Source organism: Antennarius striatus, chromosome 13 (genome assembly GCF_040054535.1).
Source record: "Antennarius striatus isolate MH-2024 chromosome 13, ASM4005453v1, whole genome shotgun sequence".
Lineage (NCBI taxonomy): Eukaryota > Metazoa > Chordata > Actinopteri > Lophiiformes > Antennariidae > Antennarius > Antennarius striatus.
Genome location: NC_090788.1, coordinates 16,344,620 through 16,368,388, shown reverse-complemented (window position 1 = coordinate 16,368,388; position 23,769 = coordinate 16,344,620). Strand labels below are relative to the sequence as shown.

The 23,769-nt window shown below is 39.7% G+C and overlaps 1 protein-coding gene across 1 annotated transcript; it reads left to right on the top strand.

The window, feature by feature from the left end:
- The first annotated feature begins 3,642 nt into the window (after nt 1–3,642).
- Nucleotides 3,643–22,964, top strand: caln2 (calneuron 2). Its single transcript, XM_068331876.1, has 5 exons — nt 3,643–3,763; nt 10,672–10,815; nt 12,654–12,766; nt 20,662–20,815; nt 22,686–22,964. The coding sequence occupies exons 1-5, from the start codon at nt 3,646–3,648 to the stop codon at nt 22,811–22,813; spliced, it is 657 nt and encodes a 218-aa protein (XP_068187977.1). The 5' UTR covers nt 3,643–3,645; the 3' UTR covers nt 22,814–22,964.
- Nucleotides 22,965–23,769: the final 805 nt, after the last annotated feature.

Genomic DNA, 23,769 nt, shown 5'->3' with positions numbered 1-23,769 from the left:
ACATGCATCATCGAATCCCCCGGAGGAGAGCCGCTTGTGGACGGGGAGTGGCTGAAGTGCGAGAATTTTTTTTTAATTTTCTTATTTTTTTTTGGCGGGTAGCGGCAGGCGTGCTTTATTTTCATTCTCAGACGCCCCACTGCGTCCGTCACTTGCAGCTGCGACTTTGAGCGACGTGACGTGGATCTATCTGCGCTGTCTCTGCCGCAGATGCGCTCGGTGTGGAGCAGCATCATCGCGGGTGTCCAAATCGCGTGGGAATCCAACCAGACGACAGAAAAATGAGACGCATCACGCATCATCTCTTTTTTGGGGGGGGGGTGGGGGTGTGTGGGGTGTTGAGGTGCCAGATTTGTACAATTTCCACCTGGTGGCGGGGTCATAGAGCGCGATGAATGAACCAAGCTGACCTCTGGATGGTGGAGGCAGCATGTGTGGGGAGTCTCTGTGGAGAAAACGTTTTTAGAGCAGCCCCACGCCTTGATGGCTAGTGGTCACATCTGCGTGGGAGCCGCCTGTTGGGCTGGAGGTGACCTCATTGACACTAAAATGCTGAGCAGACACAGCTCAGCAAATAAATTATTATTTGCATTCCTTAAATCATTTGTATCGTTTGTTTGTTTTCTCTTTCCCATATAGCCTGTTTAGTTGTGGGTTGACTGATGAGTGGCTGGGCAGTAGGCATCACCTGCACCTGCATGCCTGCAAGATGGGTTCAAATCCAGTTCTGGGCCCTGAGATTGTCCATTCTAACTCTATCACTATGGTTCCAGCTAAAAAAAAAAACCCTGCTCGGATTGAACCACGTTTCTTGCAATTATACTAGAAAGGCTAGGTTTTATCAATGCCCCCCACAACCCTGCAAAGAATACGCAGTTAAAATGTTTTTAGTACCTAAAACCTCCCTGAAATTTTTGTTAGTTTATTTGAGAATTGTAATTTACATCTATGCAACTATGGTGCTTTAGCAGATCAAAATCAGTCTTTCATTTTGTTTGGCAGGCGTAGGTGGCCCTTTTTTTTTTCAAAACAGGAAGAGACATGGTGAGTTTATTGATGTTTGAGAGGTTTGTGGTAAAAAAGAGAATAATTACTTGTTTTTAAATCAGTCTGAACGATAGATCTCAGGCCAATCTCAGTCAGTCCCTGGATTGAGTTAAATCGCAGTTTTGTATGTTGCAATCAGTTAGAGGCTTTTCTTGTAAAACAACCTGTTTTCTTTGATTTGGTTCATGCTGTTGTCGTGCTTGTGATGGGAACCTTGTGGATGTGCTGTTGTCAAAAGAGTCCTGCTGTGACCCCTCGGCTCTTCTCTGCCATTCTGCTAATGAATTTGAGGAAGGTGAGGAGAACTCTCCTTCCTCCCCATTTCCAGCTTTTGGTTCAACCTTGTTTGTTCCTTCTTCTTCATCTCAGCCTCTTCATTCCCGTCTCAGTTGGAGTTTGCTTTGCCCACCACAATGAATACTCGAGACCCTGGGGCATCAGTGACCCAAGTTTGACCCCTCTCTTCGCCTGTATATCTGCCTTTCTGTCTGTCTGTCTTTCTGTCATGACGTCCCTCTTCATGCTCTCTGATCAGATGGTTTTCTGTTCAAACATGACCTACACTTCTCTCATGTCCCATCTATTTGAAAGCGTCCTGCACACGTAAACATTCATGGGAGAAAAATGGGGAGTTAGAGAGAAAGAGAGACATGTGAGAATCAGGAAGTGGGTGAAGTGAGTTTAATGTGTATGTTTTGCAATAAGTGTGTGAGTTTTTGTATCAGTTGGGTAAATGTGAGTGCAGATGGATTGTTAAAATACAATCTCGACACGTCTTGTTAATTTTTGCCTCAATCGGGCCTTGTTCAATTTGCTATTCATTTATTTACACAGTAACTCATTTTTTTTTTGGTTCAATCCTTACTTTGCTCATCTTGTTCATTATTACTCAGTTGTTGCTTTCACTAATGCACTCACATCAATCAAACACACAGATTCATTCAAATTCTGCAGAAGAACACGGAAATGAACTATTTACATGTTCACATTTGCACGGATGAATTAGCAATATCTCCTGCACTGACAAATAGATGCCAGCACATTGATTTAGAGCCACAAAAAGCAGTTTTGACATGTTCCCAACATGTTTGCTCATACGTATGCGTGTGTACCATCTCACTTGAGGAGATATAAAAAGTCTCCAACTGGAAAAACATTTTAGAAGCAAAAGAGCAGATTTTATTTGAATCATCTCAAACTCAAATAATGATGTTAACCTTAAAGAGAGAATTGCTTTTTACTTCCAGCATCCAGTGTGACCACAAGTGAATATTACGGAAAATATGAAAACAAATTGGCATATAAATATAAGTAATAATGAACAATATAGTCAGCAAACCAGTTTTTTGTCATTTGAAATGTAAAATTATTTCCTTTATCTTTCTTTCAAGAGTTGAATATCTACACATTGAAGCAGTGATAAATTGAATCCAAAAGAAAAATTTAATAAGTGCTGTAATTCAGCCTTTGGCTCTCCCTTTCTTCTGTAGGTGGTAATTAGACATCTTGCAGAACAAACATATATTCACTGTTATGTGCAGACAGGAAAAAGGGAAACAGCAGCAAAATAACCTCCCCACAACACAGAGTTTGCTCTTTGTTCCTGTCTAATGCAAGCATGCAGCGTTCTTCACTTGTGTCCTCTGTAGGTCACCAGACTTGCACTTATCCTTAAACTTTTACACTGTCATTTATGGTCAGTCCAAGGAGAAGGGGAGAGGAGAGGAGAGGAGAGGAGAGGAAATGTTTATATTTATATGTTTGCATAAAATAAGATGTGTTTTTATCCTGTTTCCGGTGACAGAGACATCTCCACCTTTATCTCTATCCAGTCCGTCAGTGGGCAGACCAGGAAATACTCCTGGGATCTCTCTATCTTTCTCCTCGCGTCCCTCCATCCTTACCTTTTTCTTCCTCACCTCATCTCATTCCAGCAGGCACAATTGGCACGGATAAGACATGAGACAGATTGCTTAGGTGTCAAAATATTTTACTGGGACAGACCTTCATGGAAAAATTCACGAGTCAAACCAGAGAATGGATCTGATCAAACAGCAGTTGAGGATCGTGGCAGACTGATGTTCCACCAACCCCTGAGGTCTCTTGGTGTTGTGTTTAGTGTCAGTTGGGATTGTCTGGTGGGACAGGAAGCCAGGAGATCTGACGAAGGGGGTTTAGAGGAGACAATAGGGAATGACAAGACCTTAGTGATTTTCCTTTGTTGACTAAGTAGTCTGAACACAGAGAAGGCAGGACAAAGACAGTGAGGGAATGATCGCTGAATAATTCCAACTTCCTGATTGTAGTCTGATGGTACGTATCAGAACAATAAAAAGGGGAATGCTTTATTTGTGGCTCCATTGAACTAAAAAGTGATTATATAATTTGTCACTGTGATTTTACCATGAGGAGACAGCAGTTTCTCCCTGAACCGGCATCAGCAGAGAGGGAGGAACAATGTTCCCTTCACTGGAGATTGTGTTTCTAAATAGGACGAGGGTTTGAATACACTTGGAAACACTGGTGCACTAATCCTCCTCACCTTTATGTTTCTCTGTCACACTCATATTGAAGGTGTGTTTGCTTTGCAGGGAGAAGATGCCATTCCACCATGTGCGAGCGGGTCTTCTCTATCCAGACAACTACCTGAGTACCTCCCTGACAGAGGGCAGTGAAGCCTTCCAGCTCACCAGCATCTCCACGGAGGAGCTGGGAGGTGAGTGTGCAACAGAAAGAGCAAGGGTGGGAGGTGGATGTGGAGGTGCGGCGTAAAATGTGAGGTACTAGCAATTAACATTTCACCACAGGAACAATGCAGTTGCAACACCTTAATTCTCCACAGACAGTTTTTCCATCTAGTCATTCTGTCAAGATCTAACTTGATGCATTACTTCCAATTATTGTTCTTAGGAAATAAAATGTGTCACAGGACTCAGGGGCCATTTACACCACAATGATGTTTGCTTGAAAACATAACCTGTTCTTGCAATCTCTAAACTGGTGAAATGCATTTGTATGAAGGTAAACTGTGGTAACAGCCAATACATAGAACACGCAGTGTTAGGTTTTGCAACTGATTTTGAGAAGGATAGGGTTATTTTCATTATCATTTGAACAGGTATCCTAATCCAAGTTCAAAGAACAATGATGCCCGAATTTAAAGTTTGTTGTAATTATAGTTTTATATAGAAGGGGGAAAGTAAAACTGCACTTTGAGAGGATACCATTTTAAATTCATTGTCGTTTTGGTTCCAATATGTTTACATTTCTAAATGTTTTTGAGCATCAGTTTATTGTCTAGGGTAGCACGGTGGCGCAGCAGGTAGCGCTGTTGCCTCAGAGCGAAAAGGTTCCCGCTTCGCTTCCTTTCTGTGTGTTCTCCCCGGGTTTGTGTGGGTTCTCTCTGGGTTCTCTCACTCAAGGGGAATAAATCATTCAGTAGGTGTGTCTGTGTGTGAGTATAAGTGACTTTCTGCGATGACCTGGTATCTCATCCAGGGTGTACCCCCTCACTCACCCTTAGTCAGTTGGGATAGGCTCCAGCAACCTGAATAAGCAGCTTATGTGAATGAATGAGTTTATTATCTATGTGTTGTATGTTGTAATTCCCAGGTCTACAAAATATAAATAGACCAACTTATCTGACTCATATTAGCATTTTGTGATCATAATAATAATAATTTCATATTTCCAATCACTAGCTTTATCAACCATAAGAACATTGCAGTCACCGAAATAATGTCTGGAGTCTGGGAATGCGACAACATCACTAACCAGAAAGTTCAGAGGAAAAGCCTCTGCCAAAGCGATTGGCATCAAAGCATAATCAATCAGAAAATTGTTTCCAGACCAAGCTACAACAAAAAGCTATAATAAATATTCACATGAACCACATCCTCAATAACTGCATAAAAGAACTATAATGCAGTTAAAAACTTATTTGCATAAAATCTAATTATCTTCATACGGTATCCAAATATTAAATTATTGCACCATTTGAAGCAGCATTAAACTTTAAATATTAAAAAAACATACAGCAATCCCTCAACACACCTGGCTTCACTACATCGCAGTGCACTTCCGTGAGAGACAAAAGTGCTTTAAACAGTCTATCAGAGTGTGGGAAAAGGTAATACAGATAGAAGGTGGTTTAACTTCAGTATGGGGATTGTTCATAAATGTTTAAATTACCGCAAATAATAAAATAAATAGGTTGTCGCTGTGTTGCGGATTTTCGTATTTGTGGGTGGTTCCTGGAACACATTAACCATGAGTAACGGTTACTGTACATTAAACTAATTCAGAATATTTTCTTTTAAGCAACAAAAGATAAAGATCAATTTATTTGACTAAATATGATGGCATTTTTTTGTCATTGACACATGGCTAATTTACTGAGAAATTCATGAAAATATAGTATGACATCACAAAAATTAAGAAAAATAAACAGAAAAACCACCTTAAAATCAGAACAAGTCTTATTTGGTTCCAGTCACGTCGCTCCACAAAGCTTCAAAAAGATTCCATTAATCACTCATTGAGATATCTTGTTCACAACCAGACCATAAAGTCAATAAATGTGGGTGATCACAAAACCTCCTCCAGCTCTGCTGGCTGAAGCAGAAATAGGTCTCCTTTTCTGGTGGACTTGTACATATTTTTCAGATCATTTGCATTGCAGTTTACTGACATCATTACATCATTACACGGTTACATTATTACATCCCAAAAAAAATGTCACACTTAGTGCTTTAAAATTGTTTTCCAAATAATTTGACTGTCTGAATGTCGGTTGTGTTTACATGTTGTTGTTTTTTTGCTTTGGTGAGTCTGAATTAATCATCCAACGTCCCAACCTGAGAAAATAAAACCGGAGAAGTAACTGTAGTTTCCTTAACTGATAGTTTTGTTTTTTATCCAGTCAGTATAAAGCATGGAACTGGTGTTCCGTGTATGTCGTTACATGTGGATCCTTATTGAAGGCGATTCCATGTGGGTATCTCACATGAAACAGCCTCGCGGTAATCCTTTCACCGACTGCGGACCAAGAGTGAGTTTTTGACTGGGGCTCTTTGTTTGTTTGTGTTTATACACGTGGCCTATTGTAGTTTGCTCGAATGAGCTTTGGTATGAAGTACTTTGTCTCACAAATCTTTTAATCCAAAGCCCCTTGTGCAAATCTCCATTTTTTTCCCTCAAAAACAGTTGCTTTAATGCACTGGAGCTGATGCTGTGACTGAAACGTCTCATTATCATTAGGCTGGTCGCTGCTGATCTGTTTTGTTTGTCAAGGACAGAAAGAAGGGCAAAGTAGTTTGGCCCTATGGAGAGCTATTATATAAATTGAAAGTGGACTCATAGAATTCAGATGTTATGACAAAGCAGTATCTCGACTCTGTCAGCCACAAATTCAACATAACCAATGGGATTGTTTGATGTGGGCAAAAATATTTGTGGTATTTGCTGCCAGCATTTGAAAACTCCTAATCCTGCTTCAGAGAAATGCTGAGGGTTCTTCTAGGATCATCTGTTATTGCAGATAGAAGGCTAGTTAATCACTCGCGGGTTGGACCGCCGCTATCCTTTTCTTCTGCTTCTGAGGTGTTTCATCAATCACAGGGAGAACACATTCAGTCCTAGGGGTTTGGCTTTCATAATAACACCTCCCCACACATGATCAACACAAGAGTGCACACACACAGCCATTGAACAGCAATACAATGCTGAGCAGCTCACTTTTGCCCGATTGAAAATCTACTCTTTGCTGCCGAGATGCATACAAATGCATCAAATACATCGCACTTCATTTTGGGAGGATCCAGGTTCATCTTCATCCCAGTCTTGTTCTTCTCTTTTCTTTGGTATTACGGTCAAGTCTATTGATCTTCTGTATTGGGACATTCAGAGGGTCAGAGGGAGACTGCAGCTACACTTTGACTTTAACCCAAAACTGACAGAGCAAAGACAGACATATGAGTCAGATCTGAGATAGACTTAATACACAGAGGAGGAAGAAGCGGCATGTCAGGATGTGAATATTAATGACAGTCTGAGAGAGATGCAGAGAGATGAACTTCATGTAAAATTCATTGTATACGTTTGGAAAAGGATTAGTCTGTGTAAAATTGTGATTTAAATTCCACTGCGCAGCGTGCTATTACTCTCCTTCACTGCGTTTTTCTTTTAAAGATTTACTCAAATGTCCAACATCCACTGATATGACATCCTCACAATCCCTGAAGTGTGGAGACTCACAAAAATAAAGTGTTCCCCTGTGAGGAAGACTCGCAAGTCTTTCCTGTCCCTGTTGTCTTTATCAAGTCAATAATTTCGATCAGCCCTCCCCACCTGAAAGCTCAGCTTACCCTCTTTTCTGCCCTCCTTGGGATAGTTTCAAATGACTGACAACCAATTAGCCAAAGATCGACCGGGGTATTTTGTGAGAAGATCCTCAGAGGTTAGTGCGATTGTGCTGCTTGAACAGATAGCTGTTTCTAAAGATGTGCATTTACTTACAATTTCAAATTAGGAAGAAAACCTTTTGTGGTGGGGGAGGAGAGAGTCGGAAATGAACGTGGCCTAGCCTTCGGTGATTGTGCTGTGTGGAGGGATTAGTGAGGTCCCCCCAGGGTTTGTAAAATGCGATACGTAAAGATGTATGGAGACAAGCATAGTAGAGAGAGAGAGTGTGTGTGTGCGTGTATGTGTTGGGGGGGGGGGCACAAGATCACTCTCACCTTGATTTGCCTGAGATTGGTTGCAGCACTTTCTGTTAATGAGAGAGCCTGATATTTAGACAATGAAGCACCTTTCAGCACCACCTACCTGCTAAAGTCTCCTAATCAGTCCCTCAGGAGGATGTGGGCTGGATGTGGGGGATTTCTATTTTTGGCAAAACATGCAGGAACTGAAAAGATTGTGTAAATTTTTAGATAAGCTACTGTGATATGGATGAAACTGCAAGGTTATGCAGAATGTATGGGAATGGGCAATTCACAATATTACTGGAGGGACAGGTTCATGATTAGATCACCAAAACTGATCATTTACTGTTGTATTTTAGGATTTTATGATGCAGATAAAACAATCACACAACTGAAGGACTACTGATATTTATATTGTAAACATATTATACAAGTGTACCTTGATTTACATTGTTTTACGTACTGTAGTTGTAGATTACACATAAAAAAATACATTGAAAAATAAAAATCGAGTTTGCGTTATTTCACTTGACGCAAACTTGATTTTACTGTCCGCCACAAATATTGGAGTCGTAAAATCACTTGAAAACTGTTAAAACTACATGATATTATGTTACTGTCCAATAAATAAAAATAAATCATATAATATTATAGTATCAGCCCATAGCAGCCCCCATTACCCGGAATGCAGAAGAAGCAGCTGAAGACGTGATGGGAACATATGAAACGGAAACTTTTTTTCTTTCTCCTGTACTATATTTATAAAGAAAATGTAATTGTTTGTAAGCTTAAAATATGTGTGCATCACTTTTGCTGAATAAATATTCTAAATAATGAAAAAGACAGCATACATATTTTCATTTGTGTCCATCATGTCAATCATTTACTATGCAAACTAAATGTACATTTAATGTTTTATTTGTTTGACCACCTCTGGAGAGTTGACCTTGTTTTAAGCAGCACTGTGTCTCTTAAGCAGTCAAATACTGTACTCTATAATCAAAAACGACTGCCGATTTTTTTCTTTCTAATGTTTGACTCTGAGCAGGTCGTTAATGGCTTTAAAATCAATATTTATGCTTTTCAACATTTCATCACCTGATAGTTTTATTTTGATGACTAGTAACTTAAAGTCAAAATTCTGTTTAAAGACCTTTGCTAACCTCAAATCAATTATCTGTGCAATGCTTCATTCAAAAGAATAGTAATGTAGTTTACTGTATAGTACATAATGATAATAGATCAGATAGAACAACCTCTGAATTCAATAAATATACCTGTTACACTTATGTTACCAAATCTGAAGCAAAAATACAGCAAAGCAGATATGAGGAAAAATGTGCCAAATCCAAATGTGGACAATAAATCATCAAACAATAAAAGAATCATCATATGACTGAGATACGGTCAAATCAACCTGTTCCACCAATCTGGACAAGAAGACAGCTGATAAGATACAATCTGAGACAAACTTTAAAGCATTCAGTGGCCGCAAGAACAGATTTTTGAATGATATAGAGGCATGTAAATCCATTATGTAACCATGGCAAGAAAGAAGTGTTTTTTTATTATTAAAAAGTTCAGGAAAAAGTTATGTTTTTATCTTCATCTTAATGATCAGGTTAAAAGTGTCATTTAACGCAGAACTTCACCCATGTAGAATGTGTTTTAGTAGTAGCAACTTATTGAGTAATGTCCCCAGTATGTGAATATTTCTTCAACTTTCCTGAAGCTGCACCCACAAGTCGACTCAATAACAAATTGACCCATTTGCTGTCTTCTGCTTCTACAATCGATTTGACTTGTATAGATAATTCCACGATTTTAATTGGCTAATGTTTCAGTTTAATTGTCTTTTAAACCTGCACCATGATTTTCACTAACCTTTCTGTCTCCTTTCACTGGCACTGGGATCACCAACATTGAAGATGTGCAATCTTCTGAATCAGAGTGTAATAGATGATGATGACTTAATTATACTATTTAAATAAAGGCATTTGCATTTGCAATTATTTGTAGTCTTTAACCAATAATCTAACATATGAGGGCTAGAATAATTTCAGAAAATTATTATAGTAATGAAGCAGTATTATTATAAATTATATTATAATTATGAAAGGATTTGTAGCATTATGCAAACAGCACAATTGTTTTTGCTCCAAAAAGACAACAACCATTATTCAAATGGTGAACATATAATGATCTGTGGTGTAAGAAGCTTAACAGCTAGAGAGCAGTAAAGTAAGGATCAAAAACACAAAATATGGAGGAGATAATAAATAAAAATTATTATTTTAAATTTTCAATAATTAAACAACATAGGACTAAGCCTTGGCCTTGAATGTGGGGGATATGGGTTCGAATCCCGGCTGCAGCAGAAAGGCCATCCAGCATAAAAATTAACCAAGTAAACAGTGCCAGTTGCAATGACTTGCTGTGGTGACCCCTGGAAAAAGAATGGAGCAGCCAAGTACATGTTTCGAATATTGATAAAGAACAAGACAGAGAGAGAGAGAGAGAGAGAGAGAGAGAGAGAGAGAGAGAAAGAGAGAGAGAGAGAGAGAGACAGACAGAGAGAAAGACAGAGAGAGAGAGAGAGAGAGAGAGACAGAGAGAGAGACAGACAGAGAGACAGAGAGAGAGAGAGAGAGACCTGAAACACTTAATGTTGAAATAAACCCGACACCAACGACTCATTCATATCCTGCACCACACCAACTCAAACTAAATGAAAATCACATTTATGTCAAATGTTTGACAGATTAATCTACCAATGTAAAAGAAACTGTCATTAAATCTTTTATGTATTTACTCTTTTGTGTATGATAGATCATATATTTCATAAAATTCTGACAGAATTAAATGACGTTTAATAAACAGTGATATGTTGTGTGTGTGTGTGTGTGTGTGTGTCGCACAGAAATCCGCGAGGCGTTCCGTGTCTTGGATCGGGATGGAAATGGATTCATCTCTAAACAGGAGCTGGGAATGGCCATGCGCTCCCTGGGTTACATGCCCAGTGAAGTGGAGCTGGCCATCATCATGCAGAGACTGGACATGGATGGTGAGGCACAATTTAAGGACACACATGCGTGTACGCTCGCAGAAGCATGCAGGCACACACACACATGCACACACACACACACACACACACACACACACACACACACACACACACACACACACACACACACACACACACACACACACACACACACACACACACACACAACACACAATCATCAACAACAAATTCCCCAGGAGGCAACAGAAGGAGAACCTGTCAGCCCTGCCCCATAAACTCCAGCTCTGCTTCTACATTCACAGAGAACTGCAATTTTCCAAGCAGTCCCTGCATCACAAGCAAAGAAGTCCATCTTTCAACAGGTTGTTATTTGCCAGCTCTTGGTTCTGCAGCTCTCAGTAGATGTCAGAGGTCAGATCTAAAAGCTTTTTTCTTTTGCCTCGGTGAGTAGTCTGACCACCTGAGAGCAGCGCTTCCATTTATGCAGAGGAGAATCAGCATCACTATTAAAATCATCCAAGTCTGTGCCATGTCACCTCAATGTTGTCACAAGTAAAGCACTGCAAGTCAGTTATTATTAGGTGGTAAGACAACCTGCACAGCCCTTCATGTGACCCAATTCATGTCATTAAATCCTTTTGAAAATCTTCATCTACTCGTATCTGGTGGTATCTTCTTCTCCAGCTTCTAGACAAACTTTTGTCACTGCAGAGACAAGCTGGATGCAGTTTAAAGATTTCATAACTCAAAATAAAGGCACTCACAGGCAATAAATGTCCATGGAAGAAAAACAGGAAAACACACTGGCAACAACCCAACACAACAAAACAAAGGAGTACGGAGGAGCATGAGGACAAAAAATTGCTAGAATGAGTGATGAAGATCAACACCGAACAATAAACATGTCATAAAGAAGACAGGAAGTGTGAATCAAAGAATATGACATGCAGACTTTCCAAATAAAACAGAAAATAATAAAGAACTGTGACACAAAGTCGTAAAAAGACGGGTACGTGTGAATTTATGATCTTTTAGAAACTACAGTTGGAACAAAAAGCTGATGAAGTTTGATACCAATGATTAATTTATTGCAATAATTCATTTCTGTCAGCGGCTTCCCAGGCATTTCCTAGGATTTTATTCTTGTGAACGTTATTAGAAACTTAACTCTCCATACATGTGGATCTGCTTGGTTACATATTTGCCTTTTTTTATACATTCGGCTGGCTCAGAGTGAGGCAATTCATTAGAATCAGCTTATTGAAAAACCTATTCAAGTCTCTGTTTGACATGTAATTAATACGTATTTGTAAAGTTCTTTCAAGGGAATCCATACATTTTTTTCCTTCTAATGGCAAAAGCAGCACTGACATTTGTGGAGATGAGTGCTGTTTAAGAATCTGAGAAGCTTCTCATTGGAACAAACAATAGGCGGAGCAAGAAATGAATAGAAAATGTTGTAAACTAGTGACAAAAATTAATGTTAGCTTCCGGGATTAGCTGAGTTTGTAATATAAGGCTTGTATTCGTTAGTTCTATAGCATCTGAGTGAGCTGTCCCCTTCATTTTCACTTTAACACAAAATGGTCCTACAATCACTTGCACACATAGACATACAGGTATATACATGTACAGGTGCTCAAATATTATTTGAGAAATAAATTTTAATGATGTTATATTGTGGATGTGGATGATGACACATCCATCTGTTGATCTATCCTGGGGCGTTGTTTGTTACTTTCGTGAGAAAGTAAACTCCAGCATGAAATGTATTATTTAAATCCAGCCTGCCAGCCCTCCTGTTTGTATTCTCATTCTCCGTTGTCCCGGTCTGTCTTTCCGTGTGTGTGTGTGTGTGTGTGTGTGTGTGCCTACAGGAGATGGCCAGGTGGACTTTGAGGAGTTCATGACGATACTTGGGCCAAAACTGTTGTCATCTGACAACCGAGAAGGATTTCTGGGCAACACCATTGACAACATCTTCTGGCAGGTGAATAAATGGTTGTTTCTCAACACTCACAATCTTCATTATGTTTATCTTCCATTCTTTATCCTTGTGCAAAGCAAGCACTTAAAATATGAGGGGTTCACTCTACGTTTGGGTATAAGGCTTCCTCCAGAAGAAAAGGTTACACCTGTATTACATTTGCTTCTATATCGAGAGGTGGCTCAATACTTATATTTGTGTGTGTGTGTGTGTGTGTGTGTGTGTGTGTGTGTGTGTGTGTGTGTGTGTGTGTGTGTGTGTGTGCACACACACACATGTGAGCATGAATGACTGGTTGTCTTTACATCAGTCTAGGATAGACTCCAGTCCTGATTGGTTGTTACAGATCATGGACTGGACGAATGGATTTATCTCACTATGCAAGTGTAGCTATTGTTCAATTGTTTCCTTCCTCCATTATTTTTATTGTTACTTAATGTTAAATCAATGAGTCAAGTGGCAAAGTGTAATCAAAGTGCCTCTTTGCCTCCTCCAGTACATTCATTCATCCAATCACTTCTACCTCCGTGTTGAATCAATGAGGTCTGCATATCAAAGGCAGATAATGTTGTTCGCCACGTGTCTTTAAGGCTTTGTTTACACACACACACACATACACACACACACACACACACACACACACACACACACACACACACACACACACACACACACACACACACACACACACACACACACACCGTCTTACACGCTGCTACCAAGGAGCAAATATTTAGAGTCACTTTTCATGACAAAAAGGCATCTTGATAACAGCTGCTATTGAAAGGCAATTATATTTTACTTCAGAGTGTTGAGGAGTGTGACGGAAAATGGACAGCACCGTTCTAGCTTGATGTCACAGACCCCCCCGATCAATTTTGTTTCAACTAATCGCATACTAACATTTCAAATAGTAAATGAATTAATATCCCGTACATAAAATGTTAACTTACATGCAAATATTGAAATGAATGTGGTGCAACTAATCACCGAGAATTACCCAATGTTGATGCTTTCTGTGGGTTGGTGTGTGATCACCAGGTGTCAAGGTGCATCAGCTGTGAATCAATGCTGCCAAATTAACCCAAAGGATTTCTCTTTAATCTCATCATTCCATCTTTTTCTTTCACTTTTAGTCACATTTGCCGTGTCAAATTCTACCTACCCGTCGTATTTCCCCTCTGAACTGATCATTTGGAGGAGTGGGTTGGATATGTCCCCTATAAAGCTATGATATCCATGCCTCAACACCTCCTCTTACTTACTGTCTGTATATTTCAGCAGTCATTATTAAGCACAGTCCTGGTTCCTGCAGGGACACACACACACACACGTGCACGTACGCACGCATGCACACGCGCATGCATGCACACACACACACACACACACACACACACACACACACACACACACACACACACACACACACACAGAGAACCCCCTCCTGTCTCTTCCTCTGTCTCTAACTAAAACAAGTGACTTCTTTTCTTGCCTGGAAGGGAAAAAAGACCTGCTGAGAATTCAGGGTGTGTTTTGGGGTTCTAGTGAGTGTGTCTGTTTATTATTATTTATTCAGTGTTGCAGAATGCATTAGCATAATAAAAATTTGAGAGATGTACCCCAGGAAAGTCTGAGCTTTTTTCCCAAACTGGGCACTGTGGTAATTAAGGCTGCAGCTGATCTGCTGATCTAAATGCTTTTAAACGTGCTTCTGGTTTTTATTTAAAAAGTGAGCGGATTTTTTTGTTTTTTCATTTATTTCTTCCTAGGTAAAAAGACATGCAACAATAATGAAAAGTGCAGCATTCTGTGTGTGTATGCGTGCGCTTGCGTACGTGCGTGCATGTGTGTGTGTGTGTGTGTGTTTGTGTGTGCATGTGCTGAGGGCGAGGGGGTGAGTGAGAGGATGGCTGGTTGGGCAGTGTGACAGCTCTCGGGAAGCTGCTTTCCTTGAGTCAAATGAGGGGAGAAACATTTAGAGGATGACTCACTGAAAGAGTGTGTGTGTGTTTCTGTGTTTCAGGTTACGCAGATTTTTAATATTCTTTATCCTTTCAAGAAAATATGATTAAAAATGACTTCTTATGCTGTCCACACATGAGAAAAAACACACAGTTAATGAAATAATTGCTGATTTTCCAGCCTATTATTTTGTAAGTCGTGTGAAGTAAAGCACCTTTTGCAAATGAGAAGCATCTGAAGGAGGGATGAGCGAGAGATGAAAGACGAGGGGAAGGGAGCTGGACAATGTGTGGCGACAGGGAGGGTGCTGGTGGTGGTGCGGATGGGGTGGGGTGGGGGGATGCCCCACATAACAGGAATATAAAGGAAAACACAAAGGAGGAGTGTTGGAGAAAATTAAAGAACGAGAGACTGTGATTCATGAAGGTCGCAGACAGTCTTTGTCTCAGGGGTGATTTAAAATTTTCACCTCCCACAAAGAGAGACAAGCCAAAAGAAAATAGGAAGAAACGGATGGAAAATGAGAGGATAGAAGCAGGAGAGGAAAAGCCACACAAGGAGTGAAAGCAGAGAGCAGAACAGCATAGGAACAGAGAGGAGGAGGAGGAGGAGGAAGAGTGAAGAAGGGGTGATGAAATGGTGGGAGGAAGTGTGTCTCTGAGGACTGCGGGAACCGTGTGTGTGCGTGTATGTGCATACATGTGTGTGTGTGTGTGTGTGTTTTGCGTGTTTCTGTTTATATTTCACAGACCTCAGAGGGAGACAGGAAGAGAGGGAGAGTCATTGTATTGGAAAGAGAAAGATGAAGGAAGGGGACTGATGGCGGGCCTAAATGGATCGCTCCAAAACGTTCAAACGATGTTGTCGCACAGTGATGTGTATAATGATCGACTTCGGGGAAGTTTTGTAATCCCATTTTTTGTGCGGAGGTGCCTGTTTTGAATATATTGTGTGAACCTCTGTGATCTTATTTGATTGAGTGTATTGTTGAAAATCCTGTTTTGTCTGTTCATTTTCTACTTGGTCTGGGTAAAGCCTCAGGGAGATTCAAATATCTGCTCTGGAAAACTCCTGATACAAGTTACCGCATTTATGCTGACAGTCGGTAAATCACTTCAGTAAAAAGGAGCACCCACGCCTTCCTTTCCAAATTAAACTATGATGCCTAAAGAGAGAGAAAAAAAACAACAGCAACTTTTTTCTTTTGTAATATCACAGTAATGTCTAGAGTTTATGTCTGCGCCGAGCCAGAGCGGGTGGGGCGATTCTGCAAGATCCTTTATCATCTACCAGTAGCCACAAAATGGCATTAGAGTCTGGTGGCACATTTCATTCATTTAGCAGATGTCTGTCATCTTTAGAAGATACATCCATCGGTTTTGGGGTTCTTGGTTTGGAGGAGTAATAAGCGATTGAACAACACTACGGTCAAAGCCCCACCACCACCGCATGATTTGTGCAAAACTCATTTTTGGAGAGCTTATGAATTGGTTGGACAAAATGGAGCAATACCAACAGAAATAATTATTGTGTGGCAAATAATTATTGTAAATTAAGCAAGTACACGGACACAAAGAAGAAAAAACTGAAGCATAATTATTCCTCCTGAAGTCTCAGTGAATCTAAAATGACCTCGCAGTCCACCGGAGAGAATATCTTTAGCTCCTCTTTTTCCACTTCCTGTTTACAATCTACATTATAAAAAAAACCTCCTCCAAACATCACCATATTTGTTGTTGTCGAAACCTCTGAAACTTCACAACCCCACTGCGTACGGAAGACGAGGAAGGCATGGTGTAGGTATAAAGGTGTTGACAGGTGGACCACAGGAAGATATTTATGTTCTCACTAGAAATCTTTTTGACGGTTAGTGTTTAGGTTGAGGATTGTTGCTGACCTCTAGTGACATACTTTCTTGCTGCCACGATGTACTCCAGTGTGGCATCACTAGCTTTCACATTACAGCACTACAACAACAAGCTTGTTACAGGTAGTCATGGTTTGTTTGCACTGATAACACAATGGTGTTGCTATTTGTTTGAAAGGTAACAAGCCAAACCTTTCACTGCCTCAATTTGAACAATTTTTTATCCAATTTTCTTCTTTGTTGGAATCTTCCAGTTGTGGCACTGAAAATGTAATATGTTGTTATAAGTTACAGACAAATTTTGCTTTTATGCAGATTTAGATTTGCCTCACCTTTGTCCATCGGCATCGCAGAACTGAACAGATCAGGACAGAACAGAACAGAGCCCTTATGGGGCATTTATTCGGGAGGAATAAAGATACAGGTTTTGCCTTCATTTGCAAGTGCATTTAAACTTAAATATGGAGCAGTGAAATGAATTTTAGGCTTGAGTTTCTCTTGTACACTGTGTGTCCAACCAATGCTGGAGTTTTGATTCTACAATGTTTAAACTGGGGAGATTCACTTGATATTAAAACTGATGGGTCTCAGGTTTGAACAATGAATTGTTCAGAGGTTGAATTACTGTACATTGAAAAGTAACAAAACAAGCATTCCTCTGTGTGTTTTTGTACATTTGTTGATAGAATAAATTGAAGAATGTATTTATTTATTCAAATCTGCATCAGTGAACGCTACTTTGCCAAGACAGACCCTCTAACCGACAGGAGTCGTACATTAAGACACTCATTGAAAGGTCACATAACGTAATTGTTTTGACTATGCTGACTGCAGTAATGACCAACAGAGCTGCTGTGTGTTAAATGAATGATTATTTCACTAAAATTCTACAGAATTTGGCAGTTCTCCCAAATAACAATGCCAGCACTGGATGTCCACACCTGGTTCCTTCCTCTGAGACCAGCCACACACACATAAGACTTGGTTTGTATTTCTACACCTGCATGCTCCAGACTAGGGACTTTTGCCATTTTAATAGGACCTGCCTAAAGCACTCCTAAGTACTGATTCTGTTTTTTAACTGGCATCTTGAAAGCTACATTTCATTTGGATGGATTATCTTCTTTTTTTGCTAAGAAATTACAGGAAAACTGAGTCTCCTCAAGCTATATTTTTGTTAAGGGTGTATGTGTGAATGAGTATGGATATTTTGCTTTGGTTAAAGTGCTTTGGTACAAATATAATTAATTTTTTAAAGCACAAAACAAAGAAGAAACGCTACTATTAGGCTGCTGTCAGTGAGTGATTTCAGATACGGGTCAGAGGACGAAGCAGGCAGATGACTGACAGATGAGGTCAAAAAAAGGAATATACAGGAGGGAAGGTGGGTTGCAGCTTCTTCGGTTACTGCTCACGGCCCCCTGCTGTTTTCCTTACACTTACACACAAATACACACCCATCACATACCACTGAATCCTTCAGTGAAAGATTTAATGGTCTCAGAATACATGAAATGGTTCCTTTACAGTACCTCAATCCAGCAGTTGCAGAGTATGACCATTTGAAATGTACAGTATATACTTTTTGTCTATCTGGGTGTTTTTATTCATTTTGGCATTATATACCACAGAGAATGGTCAGGAGGAGAAATCACTTTGTTCGTCGGTAACAGGTTGGAGATACTCTGCCCCCCCCCCCCAGATAGAGGGACAGGAACATTGTGCGTTCTTTGTGCTCTTGCTCTGAGCTGTCATGTTGTTTGTCCTGGGGCTGCAGTTCAAAGACATGTTACTCTGTTTCCCAGCATCCATTCAAAGCATTGACAGCTTTGGTAAGGAGAGCAGAAATCAGACAGCTCAGGCCCGCCAACAGCTGCTCCCACTCTCTGTGTCTCCGTCCTGCAGAGCGGCTCAAGGTTGCATAAGTCAGTAAAGAGAGCAGTCTAATGTACAATACAGAGGTGGGTTTTTTTGACGCTAGAAAATTTGAAATAATTTTATAACGTGATGAGAACTTCATTAATTCTTAATTAAAAGTGAATACCAGTGATGCGAACACAACTTAAACTTCCTCTGAAAGTATTAATATAAAAATTCATATTGTTTTTTTTATTATTAGTCCATGCTTCAGATCTGTGTCAATTAAAATTTTAAAGTTTTGCTGGTGGAAAACACTTTCATTTACATTGGTATTCTGTTTCTTTTCTTCTCATTGGTCAAACTGAAGTTTTCACATCTTAAAATTATAAAGGGGCAAAAAGGTGAAGGGCCAAATTGTTAATAATGTTCATTCCAAGTTCTTTTGGGGTTTTCTCAGCGGCAGCATATCTGAGTTTATGTGTGGTGTGAGTGAAAGAAAACAGCCATACGAGATTTAATGAGTGTGTTTCTTTGCTATGTTTTCATTCCTTCTAATGTCCAATGTTTGCTGTATTGTATTGTTTGAATAATTGTCTTCCTGTGCTTGTGTATGCATCTGCACACCACAACTTGCATGTTTCCATTATTGCTGTGTAAATCAACTGAACAGGCAACATGAATGTAGAATTGAAATCAATGAACATTTGCGGATCGTTTTGCCTGCATAGATGATACACAAACAACCAACACAGCATTCCAAGTTTCTACATGTATGATTGTACATGTGTATAAATTACCCCTCATGTATATGCATGTGTTCTGGTAGATTATATCATGCCTCTAAATGATTGCATCAGTGCCTTGGTTCCGCTCTAGTGACTGCTTTAGTACAGTGTTGTAATCAGGGAACACCAACAGAGAAAAAAAGAACAGGCTAGAGTTTTCATTTATTTATACATTGCAGTGCTTGTGTCAAAAAATATACCGGCGCTCTTCTAAAAACAGCTTTTTTTGATAGCTATACGAAATGTTACCAAAGAAAAATCTGTTGAGAACCTTTATTATAGAAATGAATGTATGTAATAATGCATTAAAACAGTGAACGTGATGTGAAACTGTAGATTGACTTTTAAAATTGAGGATTTACCTTTAAACATGGTCAAGCTAGGTCATGGCTAAATTGGTATGATGAAATATTCTATATACTGGGTTTTTTAAATCTCACCTTTTAGCATGTTACCTTGTCTTAGTGCATGGAAATATGCTGAGGTTATGTGATGTAATATGTGCTGCACTACTTTGTGCCCAGAAGCAGTGACTTGCTGATGCATCCACTCACGCCTGGAAATCTGGTAGTAACACGATAAAAAGCTGTCAGTGTGATGTTAGTTGGTGGTGTGATCTTTACAGGTTGTTTTTTCTGGATGTTGTAAAAAAATAAAAAAATAAAAAATTCTGTTCAGCATTTAATGAGCATTGCGATAAATCATTTCTAAACTGAAATGAGCATCTTTTCTTCACCGTCACTCCTCTCACATCTCTACCACCATTGTCTGGCAGTTCTGTTTTTCCATCTGTGTCACCCACTACTTCCCTCTTCTCAGCTTTCCTTGCCCTGAATACTTCCATATTTTCTCATCTTACATCATCTCTTCTCTCAATCAAGTCAGAATTTTCTTCCTCTTTGTCTCGTCTGTCTCAGTATGTCCATCTGTTGTGCTAAACCAAGCGACTGATTGTATTTGCGGATGCCAGTGAGGTGAATAATCTGGACATGGATTTTAGGATGGTCTGTGAATGTGTGTGTATGGATTGTTGGGGGGTTTCTTGGCTGGGACAGGAAGGAGGTGATTGTTTTTTGAAGGGCAGACAGGATAAGCCAAGTTACAAATGTTAATTCAGTGTTTGGAACTAACACATGAACCCGCAATTGAGAATGTAACCTCACACTAGGAAGTAGCTGTGCTTGTGTTTTATTTTTAATTGACCAACTCATTTACATATACAGTATTTATCCATGTATTAGCACACACAAGTTTGCATGCTGATCGAGACAGCCATAAACAGCAAAGGTAAACATAATTATATTATACAGCTTCTGCATCTTGTACATCTCATTCCTCATTCTTATCATCTATATATATCTGCCCCCATCACGCCAGCTTGTGGATGACTGTGTCTGTGAATTGATTGCTGTGTGCCCCTGCAGTTTGACATGCAGCAGCTGTCTCTGGATGAGCTGAAGCAGGTGCTGTTCCATGCCTTCAGGGACCACCTGACGATGAAGGACATAGAGAACATCATCATCACTGAGGAGGAGAGCCTCAATGAAACCTCAGGAAACTGCCCTGAGTATGAGGGAGGTGAGGAAGCTGTTATGGGTACCTGTGTTTATGATTTCAACCTGTAAGTCAGATGAAATTTGATGCTGTGAGTCAGGAAATGTGAAAAAACACTCATCTATTCAAAGGGAACAGGGCCAAACTAACCTGAATTACTAGTTATATCAGATTAGTCTGATGTTGTTTTCATTGAAGTCTACTGCCTTTTTCTGTGGTTTATGACAAAAAATTGTCCAATATAAACAGTTGGGGAGAAGAATAAAGACCTTATCTTCACAGCAATTTAACTACAGAGAGGAAAATGTCAAGGTTATATGACAAAGATGCAGCTGCACAGGTTGTGTATTCATGTTTCTACCACTGGTGTAACAAACATTACTGTAATTAGGAATGTTACTAATCTTCTCATCTAACTCAGCACCAATGCAAATATTATATTTAAGATCAGACCTATCGTGTTATCATCATCATCATCGTAAGATCAATTTGTTACTTCAGGGAGAAGACAAAAACAGAAGCTTGAAAGACATCGGTGAGTTAAAGTAGGACACAGGTAGAGACAGACTCATGGTATTAGAAAGAAAGAAACGTTTGCTTGAATCCGTTGGGTACTGAAGCGCAGTCAGGAGTCAGAGTCAGGGACTCCTAAAAAGAGTCACCCGAGAAGGAATGCAGAAACTTAGCAGCAAAGGGACGGTGAAGGAGGAGATAAGAGCCTAAAGAAGGGATCAGGAAACTGCCAGCTTGGCATTTTCTTTGTTAAAGTTTCTGGTGTTAAAGGAAGGGTGTGACGTGGAGTTAGAGAGTAGAATAATAATAGAGGACTGATGTCAAAAGAGGAAGCGTAAGAGGGATCGAGAACAGATGAAGTGATGTAGAGCCTGTCTAGTTAAAAACACCTGTATGGCTTCCCGTATTTATCCCTTTTCCCATATCCTCAACTTCCTTTCTTTCATGCTTGCTGCCTTCCAGTCTTCCTGTCCGATGGGACTTTACGCCTTTTACAGCCCATCTTAGATCCAGGACTCAGAACTTTAACTTGACTTATTAATGCAATGTGTGATGCTTCCAAACTGATACAAGGGGCCTGACAGAGAAGAAACTTTTCGTTGGTGTTCTTGCTGCAACGCCCATTGGTGGACACGTCTGCCTGTACCCCACTTCCTCTTTCAATCTCCAGAGATGATGTCTTTTGTGGAAGAAGGTCTTTGAGCTCACACAGATAGGTAGAAGGATAGCATTTCCACACGACTGCCCATGACTCTTTGTTTTTGCTGCTGCATAAAAATTATGAAAGCCAGTTAATGGTTCTTATGTATTCAGCATTTTTATATTGCAGACGTCATCATTTATGATCTGGGTTAGAAAAATTAGTCCCAGAATGGATGTACACGTTGACAGACAGGATAAAATTCACAATTCCTTCCTATAAACCAGATTTTTATACTCAACTCAACAGAAGTGTCTGTGTAGTTTATTATTCACTATGCTGACTTTAAGAGTTCATTCTCCTACTGCAAGAATTACATGAGAGGATTGGTAACAACTTATATACAGTATTTGTGCTAAATATAAATCTAGTCTTCAGAGCTGATGTGAGGTCAGTGTAAGTGGGTGTCAGGTGGAGCTTTACATAGTGATTGAAACACACCTTGGGTGAAGTTGTTTTAATCAGACAGGAAAAAAGATTTGAGCACATTCCAAATGCAAAAAGGTTTCCGGGGTCGAGGAACGGGCTGGAATCACTTTATTTGGCATGATTTGAGTGTTCTGGCTGCTATGACTTGACAGACAGAAACCAGGCTAAACTTTTACACTTGTCACTTGTCCCTCTTGTCCCCTGATATTTACTCATCATTTATTTCTTTTCCTTTCACTTTCAATCCCTTAGTCCATCCCAAGAAGAAGAACCGGCAGACATGTGTCAGGAAAAGCCTGATCTGCGCCTTCGCAATGGCTTTCATCATCAGTGTCATGCTTATCGCAGCCAATCAGATGCTGCGAAACGGCATGGAGTAACCAATTGCACTGTGAGCATGGGGGAGTGGACAGAACAGCCGTGACCTCACAATTTTGTCTTTGCAGCCAAAGCTGGACAAGCCACAATCCGAGCACTTCTCTCTAAACAATCAGCTGAGTTCTTTTTAACTTACTTTGCAGAAGCAGACAACGTGAGGTAGATATTTGTTTGTCGAACCATGTAGAGCAGCTGGACTTTCAAGGAAAACTGAGGAAGGAAAATGATGTTTTTATATAAATCATGATAATGGAAAGTTTTATTTTGCTGTTTTCAAGACCAGGACCACCCTTTAAACTTGATTTTCTAATTAACAAAAAATATTTATCAGGTGCTTTGAGCCATTCTCGATTTCAAAAATAAAACAGTGGTTATCATGGGTAATGGCGTATTTACCCTAGTGGCATTGAATGTGAACTGTGAATGAATGTGGGTACAGTATTTAAATGTATAGTAAACCTGTCATATCTCATATAGTTCTGTATAAAGATCACACTTTTTTCAGACACTGAGATGTCTTTGACTCAGTTCACTAACGTTGGGGCACATGAAATCTTAGCGTAGCTACAAGGAGCACAACTCATTAGTTAGTGAGGGATCACTTAAGGATCATTACTATCCTGCTATGTCTCATTGTTTTCTTTATAGTGACTGATGGATTAAGCTGTATGGAGTGCAATCAACAGTGTTGGCCATAAACTTGCTGCAGAGTTGGAAGCAAAATAACTCAACTGCAACTGAACATTAGGTTTGTTAGAAAAATCTGCTAATTATCAGCAGTTTGAATTAACAGAATCACTCAGCCTGTGGCAGTCTCAAAATTATTCTTCCCCTGGAATATCATCCCTCACAAGAACAATGTTTTCACATCAGATGTTCTTAAAACGCTGTGGTAATCTTCATAGACTTATTTTGTTAGTAGTAATGTTTTTCTGTAAGAGCCTAAATTTACTAATAG